Source organism: Sinocyclocheilus rhinocerous, unplaced genomic scaffold, assembly GCF_001515625.1.
Source record: "Sinocyclocheilus rhinocerous isolate Xijiao unplaced genomic scaffold, SAMN03320098_v1.1 scaffold676, whole genome shotgun sequence".
Taxonomy (NCBI): Eukaryota; Metazoa; Chordata; class Actinopteri; order Cypriniformes; family Cyprinidae; genus Sinocyclocheilus; species Sinocyclocheilus rhinocerous.
Window position 1 is genome coordinate 322,773 of NW_015631707.1, and position 21,196 is coordinate 343,968.

At 38.8% G+C, this 21,196-nt stretch overlaps 1 protein-coding gene across 1 annotated transcript in view; it reads left to right on the forward strand.

Annotated features, from left to right (window-relative positions):
- Positions 1–202: 202 nt before the first annotated feature.
- hs3st4 (heparan sulfate (glucosamine) 3-O-sulfotransferase 4) overlaps positions 203–21,196 on the forward strand; it is a 117,952-nt gene continuing 96,958 nt past the window's right edge. Inside the window, exons 1-2 of the mRNA XM_016554577.1 lie at positions 203–1,022; positions 3,277–3,543. Coding sequence (XP_016410063.1) covers positions 673–1,022; positions 3,277–3,543 — 617 coding nt within the window. The 5' untranslated portion in view covers positions 203–672. The remainder of the gene's footprint in view (positions 1,023–3,276; positions 3,544–21,196) is intronic.

Consider the following 21,196-nt stretch of genomic DNA (forward strand, 5'->3'; position numbering starts at 1 on the left):
CCACGGCTGATGCGCGCATCACGTCTACCAATCAACACGAGGCGTTAAGACTGCGCGCTGCACTCTCAGCCACTGAGAGCAGTCAATGAATATTTATGGCGAGGCTGCTCACTCTCCAGCGCTCAAAGTTAGTGGATTAGCAGTGGGAGGATGACTGGGTGATACAACATCTCGTTTGGATTAAGATCCAGCCTTTGCGCCAATTGCCACTTGAAATCAGAGGTGTGAAGGACAGCGGTGTCAAAACTGCACTCCAGAAGCGGTATCGGGTGAAGACGTGCCCTGCACATCACTTCAGAGACTTTGCTATCTCTTTGCCCCTTTTCTTCTAAGATGACAAGACTTCCATCAGCAGCAGCATCACCCTCAGTCCAAGCGGACTGCTCGTTTGGAAGGACGCCCGACCGCAGCCGTTCTCATCTGCAAATTCAATCCGATCAATTGTGACAAAGGCTGTCAGCGTCGGAATAAGAAATCGATACTCAAGACGTTCTTCTGGAATTTTAACGATCCGTTTTCCTCAAGTGAAGCGCGCGTGGAGCGCGCGGGCTCCTCGCACTTTCAGATGTTCGCGTTGTTGATGGTGACAGGTTATTGTTGTTGAGTGTCCATGCGAGACTTGGGGTGGAAACATGTCTGGCCACTTCTCTGAGAGGGTCGCTGCTATCAGAGATGGCATTTTGGTCCAGCACTTCGGTTTTTACTTCTAAAGTGCCCCGGAAGATCTTATTCATGTTCACCCTCTCCCTTTCTGTCACCTATCTGTTCTATAGCTTGATGAGCTGTTACAACTCCTTTCAGTTCCAGGAGAACTACGTTTATCAGGGGAGGCTCGCGACAGAGGAAACAACTTTTGTTACGCTGAGGGAAAAACTTTACTCGACCTCTTCCCAGGTCTACTTCGACGAGGAGTTCGTCGAGAGAACGGCGACAGAGCAAACTATCGCCGTCTCGAGCGTTAGAAATAGCGTGGGGATCGACGAGAGGACGGCGGGATGGGTGCGAGCTCAGGCGGCTACGACGCGCTCCGCCGCCGCTGCCGCCGCCGCTGCTGGAGAGCCCCCGGAATTCAGCACCACGGACAGCGAGCTTCGGAGAGCGGTGAACTGCACCTCGGATTACGGGGTTAAAAAATTGCCCCAAGCCATTATAATCGGAGTGAAGAAAGGGGGGACAAGGGCTCTGCTGGAAGCTTTGCGGGTTCATCCCGAAGTTCGAGCCGTTGGGAATGAGCCTCACTTCTTTGACAGGAACTACGAGAGGGGGCTGGATTGGTACAGGTGCGCCCTTCACGTTTCTCTGTTGTGTTGTTTATGGGTCAATTGCATTTGAGTATGTCTACACTTAATATAGACAATATAGCAGAGGTCATCTGCTTTTGTTTCCCATTTCATAGTTGAGAGATGCTTTAGTCAGTCAATTAGTCAGTAGACTAATACATATGTGATGATTCAAAAGCAACCAAGCTCCAGGCTGCAGTGGATGCTTTTGTCCAGCTTTAACATAATTACTACAGCAGCATGACAGTTTCATTTCACGCCGAATTCATGTTCGCAATCACTGCTCAGTAGAGCCAGGTGCAGTGAATGCTCCGTTGAGCACTTTCAGCACGCCTGGGCTCCAGACTCACAGGTGTGCTCAAATCATGAGGTGCTTACTCAGGTGTATGTGCTTTCACATACACATCCTCAACATGCTTTGACTCGTCAGCCTGCGATATTTCCTAGTTTACATCTCTCCATTCTATTTACAATCAGAACCAGTGCAGGTTATTACAGTCAGTCTGTTTTTCTTTGGAGTGCTATTCTACATAGACCTAACATCATTCAGCCGAACAGTTGCCTATGATGAGGAGAAGCTGTACAAATAGCGTCTGAGGGGTAAAGAGTGAATGAGCATTAAGCCATGCTGCGGCGTGTGCTGGATCTGCTTGGATCTGCTAGCCTTGGGCTGTGACTCAGAGCTTTGAGGCCAGACAACATCTGCCGCAATTCACTTCAGAGCGAGCAGAACTCGTAACATTCGTTCATTTGCCTGGGTGTTAATGGGAGCTGTTTCATTACAGTCGTTGTGTGGGACTCATTAGACCTGGGGATGACAAGCTTATATAAATAACACCTAAGAGTGCTTGTGTGTTTTGGAAAATCCCTTAAGCGGCCTTAAATTTGTTTCCACATGCACTTGGAACATGACATGTAGCTTGGAGGAATATCAAATATGTAATGGCCTACCATACTCACTAAAGGAAACAACATTACATGTGCAATAACTGTCTGGCTAGATGTGCACTATGCCAAATCGCCAACTGAGGGGTTAAATGCAGCTAAACAAAAATAACAAGCTGCAATTAAACTGTATTTAAAACAAAATGTTATTTGAAATGACATTAAAAGATGGACCTTGAATTTGATGACATGAAACATCACAACATGCACCCAACATTTGTGTTTTAATATTGGCTTTTGAGACCACAATCTCACCAAATGCTTGCAAACTGATTTGCATTTGCAGAAGTGGCTCATTTCACACTTAGCCGTGGCTGTAAAGCTTAAACATGTGAAACGTGTAGTTCATTAATGTAAAGAATTATTAAAGTTAATTATTCAATTTATTCACCCTCCTGCCATTTGCAAAACTGTATGACTTTCTTTATTCTGTGGAACACAAGAGAAGATATTTTGAAAACGTGAAAGTGTTTTGTTTTTGCCTATACACTAGGGTAAAAATATACTCCCTTTCTGTCACCTATCTGTTCTATAGCTTGATGAGCTGTTACAACTCCTTTCAGTTCCAGGAGAACTACGTTTATCAGGGGAGGCTCGCGACAGAGGAAACAACTTTTGTTACGCTGAGGGAAAAACTTTACTCGACCTCTTCCCAGGTCTACTTCGACGAGGAGTTCGTCGAGAGAACGGCGACAGAGCAAACTATCGCCGTCTCGAGCGTTAGAAATAGCGTGGGGATCGACGAGAGGACGTCGGGATGGGCGCGAGCTCAGGCGGCTACGACCAGCAGCAGCAGCAGCAATAAAAACTGAAAATGTAAAGAATAAAAAATCTAAATATTAGTATAAAAGATATATTATTTTATGTTCCACAGAAGAAAGAAAGTCATACAGGTTAGGAACAACATGACAGTGATCAGTTGTGATTTTTAGGTGGTCTGTTCCCTTTAATATGCATAAGAAGGCAACTCGGTTTACAAATATTCTGTATGCAAAGACGCAGAGACAAGCCGGTTTTACATTTTAAAGCCTTCGTGAATAAATAGCAGCAGCAGCATGATGTCGCGCGCCGCCGCCGCTGCTGCTGGAGAGCACGAGCACCCCGAATTCAGCACCACGGACAGCGAGCTTCGGAGAGTGGTGAACTGCACCTCGGATTACGGGGTTCAAAAATTGCCCCAAGCCATTATAATCGGAGTGAAGAAAGGGGGGACAAGGGCTCTGCTGGAAGCTTTGCGGGTTCATCCCGAAGTTCGAGCCGTTGGGAATGAGCCTCACTTCTTTGACAGGAACTACGAGAGGGGGCTGGATTGGTACAGGTGCGCCCTTCACGTTTCTCTGTTGTGTTGTTTATGGGTCAATGACAGATAAGGATGTCTGAGATCAAGATAACAATCTAGTTTAAAGTTCTTGGAAATGCCATTTCTTTCTTGATTTTAGTTTAATATGCTTTTGAAAAAATTTTATACAGATTTTTACAAAACAGTTGATTTAATCTCAAGCAAAATGCTTATCGTAATCATTATTATTATTATTATTATTATTTGAAAACGTGAAAGTGTTTTGTTTTTGCCTATACACTAGGGTAAAAATATATATTATTTTATGTTCCACAGAAGAAAGAAAGTCATACATGTTAGGAACAACATGACAGTGATCAGTTGTGATTTTTAGGTGGTCTGTTCCCTTTAATATGCATAAGAAGGCAACTCGGTTTACAAATATTCTGTATGCAAAGACGCAGAGACAAGCCGGTTTTACATTTTAAAGCCTTCGTGAATAAATATCCAGCAGTAAAGGCTTTTTGGACTTCATTTGCTGGGCATATATATCAGGAGAAGTTAGGTAGTCATTTCAGTCTTGAAATATGATGGTGCTCCTCCTTTACAGCCTGATGCTATGTTTAAAAGGCTTGTCAGAGAGGACTGGATGCTCTGTAAAACTCCTGTCTGCTTTTAAAAGAAGCCTCACTTTCACTGAGTGGGTAATGCGTTCCCTCTGTCGAATAATAATAGCTTGGCATCATTAGACAAATCGCGCCACTGTTGGGGTTCACTTTTAGATTAAAGGAGTGCAGGAAGGTAAAAATGAGAGTGTTAAAGCTGAAGTATGTAATGTTTGCAGTGTTAAAAGACTCATATCCCAGCTTAATATGCAGAGACAACTTTTAAGTAAGCCATTTGTAGGGCAAAACATTGCTCTTTTTGAGCATCCCAGCTCCCGATTAGTGGGCGATAATATCGTTTACATTTTGCAATGATACAAGAATCAGAATGCTATATTATGTTACAGTATGTGGTTATTTTGTATTGCTCAAAAAAAAAAAATCTAATAGGACATTTGCAGCATTTTACAGGCTTCTCTGATCTGTTATTTATTAATTCTATTCAATAGCCCCCACACAATATTCAGAGCTGGAGATCCTTTGGCTATTTGACCTCAGGAGAGTTTTTCCATCTTTTTGTCCAGTCGCAAGCCTGTAAAAGAGGTGGCCTTTCAAGAGATAGCAAAGAATCAGCATTGCCTACTCCAAGGTCTCTTCCTTTTTGTTGGAGATAAAATACATTCTGATCGGTGAGAGCTATACACTGCTGAAGCCCACGCATTGTTCTTGCGCTGTACAAGGCTACACAATGAAGCGCTCTAATTCCAGCACCTATTTATTCCCCAGTGACCCTTGTTTCCTGATAGAACTTCAGAAATTCCTCATTCCTTACAACTTTTGGTAGTTTAAAGGAATATTGAGAGTTAAAGGCAAGTTAAGCTCTATCAGCAGCATCTTGCGTGTTTTCCCCATAGACTTCCATTGTATGTGCAAAGCTGTTTGCTTATACAAACTGAGAGATGGATAGAAATTATTTTCTGTGGTCATCACTAACATGCCAAAACATACTATTGGAAGATATTTCCTTATGTTGAAATATTCCTTTAAAGGGATTGTTCACCTGAAGATGAAAACCCATTATTTATTCATCCTCGTGTTGTTCCAAACCAATGTTATTTTAGTATCAATGAGATATCGTCGAGTATTATTTTTATTAATATTTTAAATTCATTTTTATTTTAATGTTGTCTGTTTTCATTTTAATTTTAGTTTAAGTTTTAGAAATGTTGCTTTGTGTTCTTGTCAATTATATTGGTTATTTTAAGATGTTTATGTAGTTTTTATTATTATTATTATTAGTTTTTTTATTACAGTTAAACTAATTGAAAATGAATTTGTTTAAAAAGAATTATAGCACAATGAAAATGAAAATTTGTTAGGTTTCTAGTTATAAAACAACATATATACTGTTCAGAATTAAGTATTTGGACACTTGGGTTCAGATGTTAGTTGATCATGTCCATACTTAATGTAGCTCATCACTGTGGTTACTCTGATAGAACATCCGTGTGAAGCTGTTAAGAATTGACAGGTTCCCTGACACCTGACACCTTTCAAAATAGCTCCAAAAAGTTATTTGTGAGAAAAGCTCCAGCGCCATTTCATTGCAGATGTCACTTACTTTGATATTTAATGCAATGAAATTCAGATGCTTTTAAGTGTGGCTTAAGTGTCCTAATACTTTAAGGGTCACTGGGTGAAGCAAATCATCTGCAAGTTTCTGAGGAGTATGAACAGCATGCAGCATTGATTCTTTCCTGTCAGAAGCCGAGACACGAGCCTCTGACAGAAGGAACGAGTCGCAGACACAGATCCACTGCTGAGCGAAGCAGGACAGAACCCAAATCTTCCGTTTATCCCTTGTTTACCATGCCTCAGCACGCCACACTGCAGTTCAACCCGACCCTCGCCTCCTGACTGCTGGCTCGAAGCTGTGAGTCGAGGTGGGCCGCCTCCCAGCTCAAGCTGGATGCCATCTCTCTCCATACAGCCTAGCCCCTGCACCTCCCTGGGATGCCCCAATCTGCATGCTCCTGATAAGCTTCTGCCAAGGCGTGCAAGGACGCACCTCTGGGCACTCGGATGCCAACGCGGCAGTCGTGGAATTAAACTTTTTAATTAGCAGCATGCCCCTGTGCCTGTCGAGAGCGAGTGGACTGCTGCAGTCAGGTCTGTCTCATCCCCTTATTTCCACGTAATTAAATTCACCAGCACAAGTGAGCCCAGTGACTACAGGAGCTTCTGTCCTGGCACTTCACGTTTATTGCCCTTCAAGTCATCTTTTGGCTAGGTGCGAGCATTGTGCCATTCCAATGCTGAGATCCAGCCGCCGAAATTCCTGCACTGTTGATGGTTGAAAATTGCGAATGTACTTGTGCTATTACTTTGTTTTGACATATTGATGATATGTAGGCATCTTCTGGGATCCAGCTTTCAGGGTTGCATGGAGAGGCACGCGCATATTGTTTGGCCCTCCGGAAACAATTCCGGACAGCAGTCATGACAGTTCAATTACATCTGGGATTTAAAGTCAAAGAGCATTAAGGCGTAAGCATTCACACGGCGCTGCAGTCTATGAAAAAGGTTCTCAGTGGCCTAAAGAATCAAGGTGAAAAGTGAGCTCATATTGCGGAATTTACTCAGAGGTCGGCCTTCCGGGTTATTCGAGTCCATTTCTTTTGCGGCACCAGAGCTGTACATGGAATCACGGCGTTTTATCTTTGAAGGCTGAGAGAGGAAAAGATTCTGCAGTACATCTTTTCTTACTCAACCCTCAATGCCTCGCTCTTTCTGACAGACATCCTTGCCGCCTGCTGGGCTGAATCCTGCTAGAAAGTTTCTGAAGTGATGATCTTCATCCAATTCCACAAGTTTTAATTCACTTATGCTAAGAATCTAATTTGTCAATTAAATTTGCAGCCATTAAAATATTGGCATCGTCGCACAATCTGCCATTAACACACAGCTACTGCCCACTTTGTGTCTGTGGATGAGAATCTAAACCTTGTCCTCGTTGCAAAGCAAATATGGAGGCTGGTTACGCTTTGTTTCTTTTTTCTTTCTTTTTTTGAGCCCCATATTGTCAGCCACTGCCTCAAGTATTAAATTATTTATTTTGAGCCAAAAATAAAGAGTAAACTTAAGTCATTTTGAGCTTAAAAGAATTCTCCCAGGGATTATTTACTTTCTACGGATTTGCCATGATGTGTTTCCAGTCAGAAGGAACAATGATTTCATTCGACAAAGAACTGGTTTACAGCCATCTTAAAATCTCTCTGAATAAGAATTCCCTGGGACAAATAGGCATGTCAATCATACTTGACAAGATTCCAATTTTCCTTTTTGCGTATTGGGTAAGTGATACAGTCTCAAGACAGACCCAAAAACAAGCTTCATCCAATTCCACAAGTTTTAATTCACTTATGCTAAGAATCTAATTTGTCAATTAAATTTGCAGCCATTAAAATATTGGCATCGTCGCACAATCTGCCATTAACACACAGCTACTGCCCACTTTGTGTCTGTGGATGAGAATCTAAACCTTGTCCTCGTTGCAAAGCAAATATGGAGGCTGGTTACGCTTTGTTTCTTTTTTCTTTCTTTTTTTGAGCCCCATATTGTCAGCCACTGCCTCAAGTATTAAATTATTTATTTTGAGCCAAAAATAAAGAGTAAACTTAAGTCATTTTGAGCTTAAAAGAATTCTCCCAGGGATTATTTACTTTCTACGGATTTGCCATGATGTGTTTCCAGTCAGAAGGAACAATGATTTCATTCGACAAAGAACTGGTTTACAGCCATCTTAAAATCTCTCTGAATAAGAATTCCCTGGGACAAATAGGCATGTCAGTCATACTTGACAAGATTCCAATTTTCCTTTTTGCGTATTGGGTAAGTGATACAGTCTCAAGACAGACCCAAAAACAAGCTAATGCAGTTCAGACAGGAACTTTGACACGTTGAAGCCATGCAGTGAAGGCAAACATGCAGCTTCCAGCGTGTCTCACGGCTGCTCCTCTGACCTGACATTTATCATAGCAGGGCTTTACTGTTCCTCAGAGGAGCTGTAGGGATGAAAAAAATCTGATTCCCTACTAGGAATGTGACACATGGCTTCACCTGCATCTCTCTGTGACATCTGACACAGTACACATAAATCCTAATACACCATATGGCTCTGACAGATAGAGGATTCTAGTTAAAGGAATAGTTCCCCCCAAAGTGAAATTTCTGTCATCGTTTACTCACCTTCATGTTGTTCTACATTTGTATGCTGTTATTTTTTCTGCAAGAGTTTTGAAGAATTGCTATGCAGCTCTTGCCACACAATAACAGATTTATAGTGACCATGTCTGTCAAGCTTAAATGGTTTGTTCACCCAGAACTGAAACACCCTTATGGCGTTCCAAACCTGTTTGAGTTTTGTTCATCTTTGACAGACAAAGAAAATATTTGTAATGAAATCTGATATATTTCTATCCCTCCACTGAAAGTCAATTCACCCAAAACTTGTGATGTTTAAAAAAGTTCATAAAGACATTGTACAAGTAATGCATATGAATCTAGTGCTTTAATCCAAGTTTTGGGAAAAGACTTGATTTCTTTCTATGATGAAAATATTTCATCTAAGCTTTTATTCACACACACACACACACACACACACACACACATATATATATATATATATATATATTTATACAACAAACACAGACAACAAAAGCTCAAATGTGCCTTTGTGTCACATAGAAGAACAAACATTATTGGTTCTCATGCACCAATCAAGCACATTTGTCCTTCTATTGACCATATTTGATAAGCCGTATATGTATGTGTGTTGATCAATGTTTAAATCTGAATAAAAGCATACATAAAATCTGCTCATTTTATAAAGCAATTGTGTCTCTTCAGAAAACTTGTATTGAACAGCTTGATTTATATGGATTACTTTATGAACTTTTTAACCATGAAAGTTTTGGTGGACAGGACAGAAATTTCCCAGGTTTTATTAAAATGTCTTCATTTGTGTTTCGATCACATGTTTTGAACACAGGTCTTATGGGTTTGGAATGACATGAGGGTGAGTAAATGTTGACAGAATTTTCATTTTAGGCTGAATTATCCCTTTTAAAAATATAAAAGCGATATAAATGTGGTACATACTGCACATTTCCAAGTCTGTCCCTCAGAAAAGCATATTATTTGACTTCAAAAGACTTGAAATAAGTTACACTGGCTACTCTTACAATCCTTTGTGGTGCTTTTTTGTATCTTTTTTGGTCTTGACAGCACTGGTTCACTGTGAACTTGTTCTCTGCAGCGATTCTTTAAAAACGTACTCCTATAAACTTTTTTGTGTCCCATGGAAATAACACCATATGGCTTTGGACCAGCCAATATTCATGTCACAATAAATAGTGACAAAATGTTATTTTTGGCTGAACTATTCTTTTAATAGTTTGCCAGGGGAATGATAAATAGCAAATTAAGGTTTTCCCCATTTTGCGATCAACCGAATGTGAACAAACAAATGAGAAAGACAGCTATTTAGCAATGCTGCTTTGTGAATGATCTGTGACATAGCTCACGCCACCCGTTTCTTCAATAATATACGCAGCTTAGAAGATTGTGAGAGGCTTAATTCAAATATGGTGGTGAGATGTGCTTACACTCCGTAGGTGTGAGCTAATTCCTCTGTTAACACCCCTGAGTCACCGTCACAAACAAAGACAAACACATTCATTGGCTTCCAGAAGCTTTTTTGCTGTGATTGTCCCATCACCTTTGAATTTTCTCATTGCTTTCTTTTGTTTATTTATTCATGTGCTTTTCTTTGCCTGAAATCACCATGAGGTATTCAGCTAGAATAATTTTAGCATAATGTGAAGCAATGTAGGGATAGTATTTTGGAAGTGTAAACCAACTGCAACAGTTTCAACATACTGAGTTCTGGTGGTTAGATCCTGTTCCTGTGACTTTGAATGTGTTTTTGGGAACTTTTCCTGTGTCATTGTCTATTGAGGTTTCAAGTTGCCCGCCATCAATTATATCCATACACCATTAATCAAACCCCACATGAGAATGTCCCGCAATATCAGCTCAACTCACAATAGCTTTTATGCAGCAGCTGCCACATGTGCCAAGTGTCCTTTGAGATCTGGACTAAGCTGATGAGATGAAAAAGGATGCTTTTAAGGATTATGTTAATTGCTAATTGGAGTATCAGAAGGAGATTGTTTTCCTGGGGTAATTGGGATTATTGGCATTTGAGATGTCAGGTTGGGCCATGTTTTGTTGACGAGCTTTGCTTGTTCTATGCCTGCCTATTAACAGTAACGATGGCAAGTTTTGCTTTCTATAATGCATTTAAACTGCATTTAATTTCTTGACAATGATTGTAAATTATGATGAATGGTAGGAGTACCTCCAATGTTTGAAAGGGAGTGAACTGGAGTCACCCCCAATTGCATTTTGTGTCATTTTTTTTAGTAAAAGTAAAACTTTGTCTTTCGCTCAACTACCACATGCGAACATAAACAACTGTAGTGGACTTTTCTAGCTTAAATGAAACTGAAAATGGTTGTTGCACAGTCCCTTGTGGATGTTTCATGTGTGTTTTTCAGTTCTTGCCTGCCTCGCCTCATGTTTGGATATAGTATTTGTTGTCCATGTCTCCCTTTGCCTGGATTTACTTTTGTTTTGTTTGTTAATACATGTTTTATGTTGCAATTGGATCCTACTTTCCATCTTTCTGAATCAGCCCTTGTTACAATATCAATCAATTACAACACTGACAGTGCTTCACAGAGTGGGCGGTTACTGCTGAGTTCTTTCATTCTGGTTTGTTTTCTGCGATTCTATAGTTAGACGATTTTTCTCTCTTTAGGATTTATGATTCCTCACCTCTTACTTTGCTATTAATTATTAATGTTATCATTTTTATTATTTTTAAAGTTAAAATTACACTGACTGACAGCTTGAACAGAAACATGCACTGTTGTTTAATGAGATCATAGTATGTACAGTATGTCTTGAAAGGTTTCTATAGAATTGTTGCAGTTTTCTCTATGGAGACAAAGAATAGGATTTTTTACTTCCAGAACCCAACTGTTGCACTATATTGCACACCCCTCTGTGTTTGTGCTGTTTTTCAAGAATTCGAAGCAACTTTGTGTTAAAGGAAACCTTTTTGGTTACCTGCAGTGTTCAAAATAAGGTATATAATGAGGTTTGCTGTTTTTATGAAGCGAACTCTGAAATTGAGGGAGAATTATTCCACTGGATGAGGTGCTTTAAATGGTCTTTGTTCGCCACTGAACCTCTTTTAAATTCTCTCCCAGCTTTAGTCACTTTTTCCGTCTTTTATCCCAAGTTAATACACATTTTCATGATTTAAAACAACAGACGGAATGATATAATGTGAACGAAATAATGAAATAAGTCTCTCTCCCCTCAGACGTGCTGCTCAGGCTGTCAGCATGTTGCCGGATTGGTGATCTCTACTCAGTTACTCATGCCACACGTTTTAACGTGTTTGCAGTGACGCAGACTCGCTCTTCACAGCCATCCACCCCCATTTTTACTCTCGCCTGCCTTTACATATTTGAGAGCACCTCAAGTATGATTTACTTTTGGAATACGTGTTCAATATTAACCTGGAAAACACAGTCGGAAATGTGTTAACACACAAAGGTTTAAGTGATCATCCCGATAAACAATGAACCCAAATCTCTGTTCTGCTCATTCAAGGTCACTTTCCAATCACATATTCCATATTCTCAGTCCTCCGGTTACTTTAAAAGGCCAACAAACCATGAAAGTGCATCTGGGCAGAGGTGAGAAGGTAGCAGTGCTGTAACTAATGGGTTTATTTAATTTAATTTACTGCAGCAGCTAGGGATCACAAGAGCCATGCGGGCCGGAGAGAGATTGAGGTTGCTGTGGGAAAGAAAGATTAACCCTCTTTTTAAAAGGGCAAAATTCGCTCTCATGTCATGCTGGATTTTCCTGCAGAGATATGGCACTGTATAACTCGGCAGAACTAAATGAATACCGGTTTGTAGAGGAATGGGGCTCTCCAGTTTATTTCTGACAAGCCTCCTAATCAACGTCACGGTGGGGCTGCACGCACTGGGTTGAGAATCGTTCAGAAATGAAAGCTTTGTAAACATGTCCTCAGATGGATGGAAAGGAGCATTTGCCGCAACGACTGCCTCTCGATGCAAAACACACACACAAACATGTCTGACCGTCATACGTGAAGGATGCAGCCGGAGAAAAATGGCTGTGTTTACTGACTGATAGAATATCACGGGCATGGTCAAGCATGTGTTGTAGTCATTAACGCTCACTAATCAGGGGCTCGCCTGTGATGCTGCTATTGTGCTTACGTGTCAGTGCATATCTGTTTTGGTGCATGCTGTCCCCAATTAACAGGCGGAAAAAAGGAAAATGTCTCAGAATTCCTGATGCAATCTGTGGAATGTAAATGAAGCAATCCCAGAAGCCCGTGGGTTTGCATAGCCACAGTTCCTGCTGAATCGCTCACACAGAGCTGTGTTTTGGAATAAACCGGCTGAACACATGCGTGCTCCATCTTGGGTAATTCCAACAAACGCTTTGGGGCACAGACAATGAATGTGGCATGAAAATTAGTTAACCAACAGTGTTGCCAGAGGAGGGAACGTTATACCTAGTGTTTAATAACAGTTTAATTTGTGACGCTTGTAATGTGCACATTTCGTCATTTCGTTGGCAGTTTTTTGACAGTTCCTTCTGTTCTTTACCTCATCGCAAACATATCTGATGTTCTCCTCTTGACGTTTTTGGTTTGAGGTGTCAAAGTGTTGTAAAACATTTTCAATGCTGATAGATGCCTAGGGCTGAGGCACATTGAGACAGTGAATTTCTGTTTGCTTAGTTCTCTTAGAATTTGCCTTTGGCTGACTGTGTCATGCTAAGATTATCATGCGGGGTGGATACACACAGGGTTTCTGGGATTTGACTATCATCCCATGCATTCGCGCCACTTTTGTAGCTATGAATGGTGACGTTTGACAGGATTATCTGACATCAAGTACCACTGGGCTGCTGGGAACGTTGAGGATGGGATGCATACAGTCAGTTACGGCAAGTGGTATTTGTGCACAGACAACATGCAGAGTTGTGTTTTGATTTGAATCACAATCATAAATGGGAAATTCAAGGTCAGTTTGTCATTTCTAGTTGCGCAACGATCAATCGCATGAATAAAACAGCCAGACAGTAGCGTGCCAAATTGTATCAGCAACATTATAAATACATCCTAACAAAATAATGTGTTGGTGCAAATGTGTATGTGTGTGTGTGTGTGTAGTTAATATATAGTCTATATAGTTTTTATTAACTTTTATTTATTTTAGAACACCAATTTAAACAAAAAATGAGAAATATTGCCTTGGCAATAAACTTAAAAGTTTATTTTATTTTTATTTCAGTTAGCATTTATTGCATTTCAAGTAAAATACTTGATTTCAATGGTTTTAGTTTGCTATAGTTTTTGTTAACTATAATAAAACCCTGATGCATACAATTTACATATATAATAATACATATTATTGTAGCACAGTTTGTGCTGAATACAAAACAAAAAATACATATTGGCCAATAGTATGTTATAAGTAGCTGAAATAAGCACAAATGTCAAGGCATGTCAAAACATTTCAAGGGCCCCAGAATCACCTCAGACCCCAGAGGGTTAAATAGCCATTTGTATGTTATATGCTGTTTGTTTAAGCATTTTCATATATTAGATTTGATGTTGTAAAGTATGATATTATTGACTCAATAATAGAAGAGTCAATGGGCTAAAATGTTGCCACCTCCTTTAATTTTTTAATGAATTTGATTAAGTAAGTTGTAGCATGCTTAGCATTAAGTCTCTCAGCTTTTTGAGGTGAAAACGGTGCTATACAGAGTTTTGGGCCTTCTCAGTGGATTTGTTGTTAATACAGATCTGTGGTCAGGACTCACAGCGCACAGAATTGGTTCACGCTGCATTGTTTTGTCTCATCTTTAGATATCTCTGTTACAATAACATGTAAGATGCAAGAAATAGATATTGTAGTGGCAAAGTTATTGGTTCATCCATGCTCTACTTTTCATTCATGTACTACCTACCTACCCCATCTGAGGGTTGACCCCCCCACACACACACACACACTAAAATATAATTAAAAATGACACTGTGTTTTGTAAATTCCCTTGCCTCACGGTGTTTTGGTCCACTGCCTGCTTTCCCCCTTTACCTCACCTACACACACAAGTCCTGTGGGAGAGAACAAAGTTCTTCCAATTTTTTTTATTTAATAATTATAATATGAATGCGTGGTGAACTTATGAACCTTACTCATATTTAAACAACTTTCACTTTGCGTTGTTGGCCAGATAAAATGACAGAGAAAAGAACAAAAACAACAGACGGACAACGGTACCCCATATTAAGGCAATTTGGTCTTAATTAAAGCAAAACATCTTTGTGTCCCCTTAACATTTTGTTCTTGAGAAATGTTATGCTTATTAGATGTTGAAATGTACGCCCATGATGTACTTTAATACTGCATTTGCCTGGATAACTTTAGTCTGTGGACTGAGGGAATTAAGTCACTGCAGAATAAAATGCACAGAGATTAAAAGCAGTTGTTGTTTAGGGCACTTAACATCCCACATGTGATGCTACACATTAGTCTGCTGTAAAATGTGCCACCAATATATCTTAAAGACTAAGGGAAGTGGTACATATCATAGATTCACAGTGATGTTAGAAAGTAGTGATAGAATAGATGGCTTAAAAAGAAAGGTCACACGAATATGGGTCCGTAAAAGTTGCTGAAGTGAACTCAAAAGTTTGGACAGCATTACATTTATGTTAATTGAAGTATACACCAGAGAGTGATATGGGAATGAAATGACATGCCACCTACCTAAAGCAAAAGAAGCCCCACTGTGCTTTAAATGCCCCTTTTGCTTTTTAGCTCTTATTCATCCTGTCCCTGACACTGTGCACATTTCTTTTTTACCTTTTGCATTATTCTCAAATGAAAAGACACAACAAAGTTCACCACATGTTCTGTCAATTATGGAAACTCAGTGAAGCAGTCCTGTTGTGATAATGAATGTAATCAAGCCTCCCGTGGCACAAGCACAATAACAGAAATTTCCGTCAGTCCATGTGCTGCTTAGCATTGTAAGTTACACTAAAAGTGACCACAGCTCAGACGCAGAGTGCTTATGGTAGACATTTTTCAGACAGAGTCACTTTATTTTACACATTGATTCTGGCTTAGGAAGTGCTCAAATTCTCAGCGCCAATCAAACGCAGTCCAGGCGAGCTTTTATGATTTCCACCCACATACTCTTACTCAATGTCTGTCAAAATGAAAACAGACATCTGTCACAAAATCTCTGTGAATGCAAGACTTCATTATTAGAGACACTTGCTGTGCAATCTGTGTAGATCTTCAAATCTTTAATGGCTCTTGTCGTACATTTTATTTTATTTTTTCATTAATTTTGCTTTACAGTGTTGGCTGTGATTGGAGGTTGAAAATGTTATTGATGCTGCATTAATAATGACAATAACTGTGGAACACACACTATTTATTCACTCAAACACTTATTTATCTAACACACATACTCAGTCTACATTTCAATTTGCACATAATATACCTGTACATACAACTGTCTATTGTTCTATACCTGTACATACAATTGTCGATTTGTATCTTTTGTATTCCTTATTTTACTTGTTCTATTTTTTTATTTTTTTTTATTTTAATTTTTTATTATCTGTGTTTTTTTGTTCTGTCACTGTCATTCTGTTACACTGTGGAAGCTTCTGTCACGAAAACAAATTCCTCGTATGTGTAAACATACCTGGCAATAAAGCTCATTCTGATTCTGATTCTGATTCTGATTATAGGTTGGTCAGATTAGCGTGTTGTTCTAGGTATCATCACTTAACAGATTAGTTCACCCAAATAAGGAAATCGGTCATCATTTACTCACCCTCATGTCGTTCCAAGCTGCAAGCATATACAAACCTGTCACATCAAGTGATGCCAAATGGTTGTCACTTCTCTCGTAGTCAAACGCAATGAATATGAGGAAGCATGAATGAGATTTAAGAGCTACATGAGAGGTGGAGGATTATCCCTGCACTTGCACATGCTTTTGTTCTTCTTTGGAGCTTGACAATCTCTGATCACTATGTATTTTTTGTTGTATGCAAATAAGTAATTTGAAAATTCTTTCTTCTATTGTTTTCCACAGAGTAAACAAAGTCATATAGGTTTTGGAGTACATTATTTTTGGTTGAACTACAAAGACCTTATGAGTTCTTAAAGCACCAGTATATACAGGAGTTGAATGCACTTTATTGTTTTGTTAACTAAAACTAAAACTCAAACTGAAACTATATTTAAAAAACAAAAACAAAAAAAAAACAACAAAAAAATGTTTATTTCAGCTATTTGTCAAGGCAATATTTCTCAGTTTCTCAATGAAATAATCTAAAACCAAATAATAATAATAATAATCATCATAATAGTTCACTATTATTATAGTATATTATTTAATAATAATAATAATAATAATAATAAATACTACTTTGATATATAAAAAATAAATTAAAATGACAAAACACAGCAATATTACAGAAACTTTAATATTAAAGTGAAATCAGAATATATCAAATAAGATATAGTTCAAAATAATAACAAAAACTGTAATAGCACATCAGGGATGCAAAAATAACACTTGTAGTGAATATATTAGACCTTTAATTTTAAGATATAAGCCATGGTGCACTGTAAAAAATTTCAAGCCGTTTCAACTAATTTAGTAACAAGTTCCACAGACATTTTATATTCTCTCAATTTCTGCCTTCAAAGTGTTGCCTGACTTGTTATTTTTTAGTTGGCTAAACCTTTACTGAAATAGTTTTATATTCAGTTCAACTAAAATTATGTATTTGGTCAGACATTTAGAAAACTACAGCAAATTGTGTCAATTAAAATTTAACCATTCACTCCATGTGTTTATTATATTTTATATCGAGTTTAAGAAAATTATTACCTAGTGTCTATCAATCACTAAAACACACACATTATAACACATAATAGCCTTTATTTAATAACAATCTGCATTTATAACATTTGTCATACAGACTAAACATGCAGGCTTAACGGGATGATAGTTCACCCAAAAATGAAAATTTGCTGTTAATTGACTCACCCTCAAGCCATCCAAGATGTAGTTAACTTTTTTTCTTCAAGTGAACAGTACGGCTCAATAAAATAACAGCAAATTTCCATTTTTGGGTGAACTATCCCTTTAAAGTGCTCCAGTTGTCAAACATTACATTTGTAATACAACTGCAACATTTATTTTAAACATTTGTTTAATGAACTTAAAAAGACTAAACCAGTTAAACAAAATGTTTACAAACAAACATTTACAAAAATCGTGTGTCGAAGGAACCAAAACTCCATCGTTCTGCTCTGGCCAGACGAATCCAGCAGTTTAATTGCAGGCTGCAACACAGGTCAGATTGTGCAGAGGACTGGTCTGGTTCCTGTGGTCTTGTCCCGATGGCTGTCTAGGTGACGAGGTCTTCGGAAGGGATCTGTCGCTTGGGCTCATCTAGTTGTCCTGGTCTCCGCTGACATTCAGGGCTGTCGAGGGCGTCTCTAGGTGCTGATCCACCATCTGATCAGGATACAGACTGGATCTGGTGGCTACGGTGACCTCGGCGACAAACTCCTCTCCGAAGTGCCTTCACGAGACCAGAAACCCAGTGTAATCCACCCTGTTTGAAAAGAGCCTGGTTGTTAGTCACGTTTAATGTCGAGTCGACTTTTAACTTCACGGGACAATTGCAAAAGTTTGCACACGCAAAAACCAATTCAACACGCCCATGTTAACTTCAAATAAGCGTATTACTGTGGTTTACATTACACGTTCCGTAAGCCTCAATGGCTTATAAAAGAGAGAGACCACGTGATCTCTTCATATCTTTTAACGTCACGGAAACACAAAAATATCATACAACACGCCAAAATTAAACCTAAAATTCATTATAGTAACACAGCTTTTGACATTAAGTGTTTTATGGATTAAACGAGAAGAAAGACCACATTCCCTTCACTTAAACAGCTTATTTCCCTCAAACATATTCATACAACGCTTATTTGATGTTTTTATATATGTTGTACGTTTGTGTATAAATACATACGTTTACACCTTTTTTTAATATAAAAGTATTGATAAATTCAGTCTAAGTACAAAGTGAGTTCCACTTACCTGACGTGTGAACTTGACATACATTTAACATAATGTTAGCCTAAATATTCATTTTTCTTCGGACACACGACTTATAAAACACTTCTAAATATCCACTCAAAAACATCGGATATGCTGTATGTTTTTGTCGATAAATTTAGTCTAAAAAAATAACATTTATTTAGTGGCACTTACCTGACTCGTGAACTTGACAAGATGGCGCTGTTTCTCCCGCGAAGTCACTCAGGCTCGTGCACGTGCAGAATGATCTCAGTGTTGGCTGGATTAGTTTTTATTAGTTTAGTCAACATTAGCATAGCTAATTGTTGACTGGATTTGAAAATAATCGTTTCAAATATATTTGTGTAGACTTAATATAATATGTCCTCTCAACTAAGCCCAAGCAACAATTAACTTAAATATTTTTTCCCTTCCAACATTTTGTTAATTTGGATTTTTTTACAGTGTGTACAGGTTTTGTTTAGTGCAAATTTGGACCAGTATTCAACCCCAGAAATGTTTAAAGATTAAACATTTTTAAAAATGATTTTTTGTTAGTTGCTTTTATAATCCACTTGGCTAAAAAAAGGCATGACACCTCTGAAACGTATATAGCTGGTTTTGTAAAGAACGATGGAAATTAAAAGGTTCTGCAGTGGTGTCCCGCTGTAAAACCCATTTTGCCACTAATTGGAACCTTTATTTTTAAGAGCGACCACTTAGGGTCACAGCATTAACCTCTGTGATCTACGCTCCGGGCATTAACCTGGGTCTCTCAGTTTGATGGACATGCGCTTAGAAACAGCTCTAAGCAGAGCTCATCCAGAGGCTCTGCAGATATCTTCTTCACATCTCAGTCAACTGCGGCAAGTCGCTGCCCTAATATGGCAGATTAAATCCCAATATTAATTCTCCTTCCTGTGCTGCTGGAAGCCTGTGCCGTTTGCTTGTTGTGTCTGGGGTGTGTTTGTTTTGGCTGAGGTGCTCCACCTCTGCTATCCTTTTTATTAACACAGGCCCTAATGCCTTGATTTAATGCACTCTCAGAGGTCAGATATTGCGCTGGCAGCCACAGAACACTTCCTTCCTCCCTGCCCCATTAATAACAGCAAACAAATCAGGGATGTGCCATACATTTTCTCTCTGGAATATTAGAGCAACTTGGATGTGAGATGTGGACATGTTTATTATGAGAGGAGAGCATTACTCCTGTGCAGCTCCAGCCAGTGGGTGCGAGTGGTTATGTGTGTGCTTCTTTATCTCTCGCTCTCACATGTCATTTGCATATGCTCCGTTTCATCTGAAATTTCTTACAGTATTCCCCTATGACCAGAACGAATCCATATGCAAGTCATCTTAGATTCATACTATGTGTTTTTTGATGTACTGTAAGTGGACATGACTCTTAAGAATAAAGGATGCAATTAGAGTCCCAAAGGACCATAGGAAAGCCTTATTAAGATCCAAAAACAACCTTTATTCCCTAATTCTTTAGCTAATCATATCTGGAGCCATGTTCTAGCAGTTAGAGTTGGCCAACGTGACTTTGAGTCTAGTTTATATTTCATGATGTTCAACCTATGTTCCTCACACATATTCTTCAGAATTGGCTGTGGACGTGCTGACTGTAATTAAAAGACAAAAGATCAAATATTTAATAAAAAATTATATAAAAAACTATAAAAATAACTATATATGTACTGGCGCTTTAAAGAACCCAGAAACCAATGCATTGGTCTGAAGAACCTATGTCACATCAGTAACTCTCCAAAGACCCATGTATCCACTCAAGGGTCCTATACTGCACACAATGGTCGATGATAAGAGGTTTCTTTGCTGAACCTAAAGTGCTGCAAAGAACTGTTGAAGAACCTCTATTTTTAAGAGTGAAAAGTAGTTCAGGTCACATGTCTCAAGTCATTCCAGAAAATGACACTATGGCTATATGGGTCCAGTTAGTTCCTATAGTTCCACTGGTAGAGCATGGTGCTAGCAACAGCAAAGCGCTGGGTCAGGTTCCCAGGAAACACACATACTGGCAAGTTGTACACCTTGAATGCACTGTAAGTCACTTTAGATAACAGTGTCTGGCAAATGAGTAAATTTAAATATTATGATTTAACAGTGACCTTCAACTTGGTTCCGTAGGCATTATTCTTATTCATCGTCTCAAGAGGGATTCACTAAAATTCTTCAATAAAGATTTCTAAGACATAAACCAAACCAACTAGGTACAAGATGAATCACAACATTATAAATATTGATTTTGTAGCACAATATGAAAATCAGAAAAAAAATATAGAGACAAAGCTACGAGACTGCTACGTATATAGTTCAGAGACAATTTACCATTTAAAAGCCTCACCAAGTTATACTCACCAAGGCTGCATTTATTTGATTAAAAATACAGTAAACAGTTATATTGTGAAATATTATTACAATTTAAAATGTATTTGTAATTTATTTTGAATATATTTTTAAATGTAATTTATTCCTTTGATGGCAAAACTGAATTTTCAGCATCATAACTCCAGTCTTCAGTTCGTTGTAGTGGTGGAGGGATGCAAGTGTTGTCACAGCAGTGAGGAAAGCAGCCACATGTGTGTTAAAGGGGTCATTTGATGCGATTTCAATTTTTCCTTTCTCTTTGGAGTGTTACAAGCTCTTGGTGCATAAAGAAGATCTGTAAAGTTGCAAAGACTAAAGTCTCAAATCCAAAGAGATATTCTTTATAAAAGTTAAGAGTCAGCCACGCCTACCTAAAACGGCTC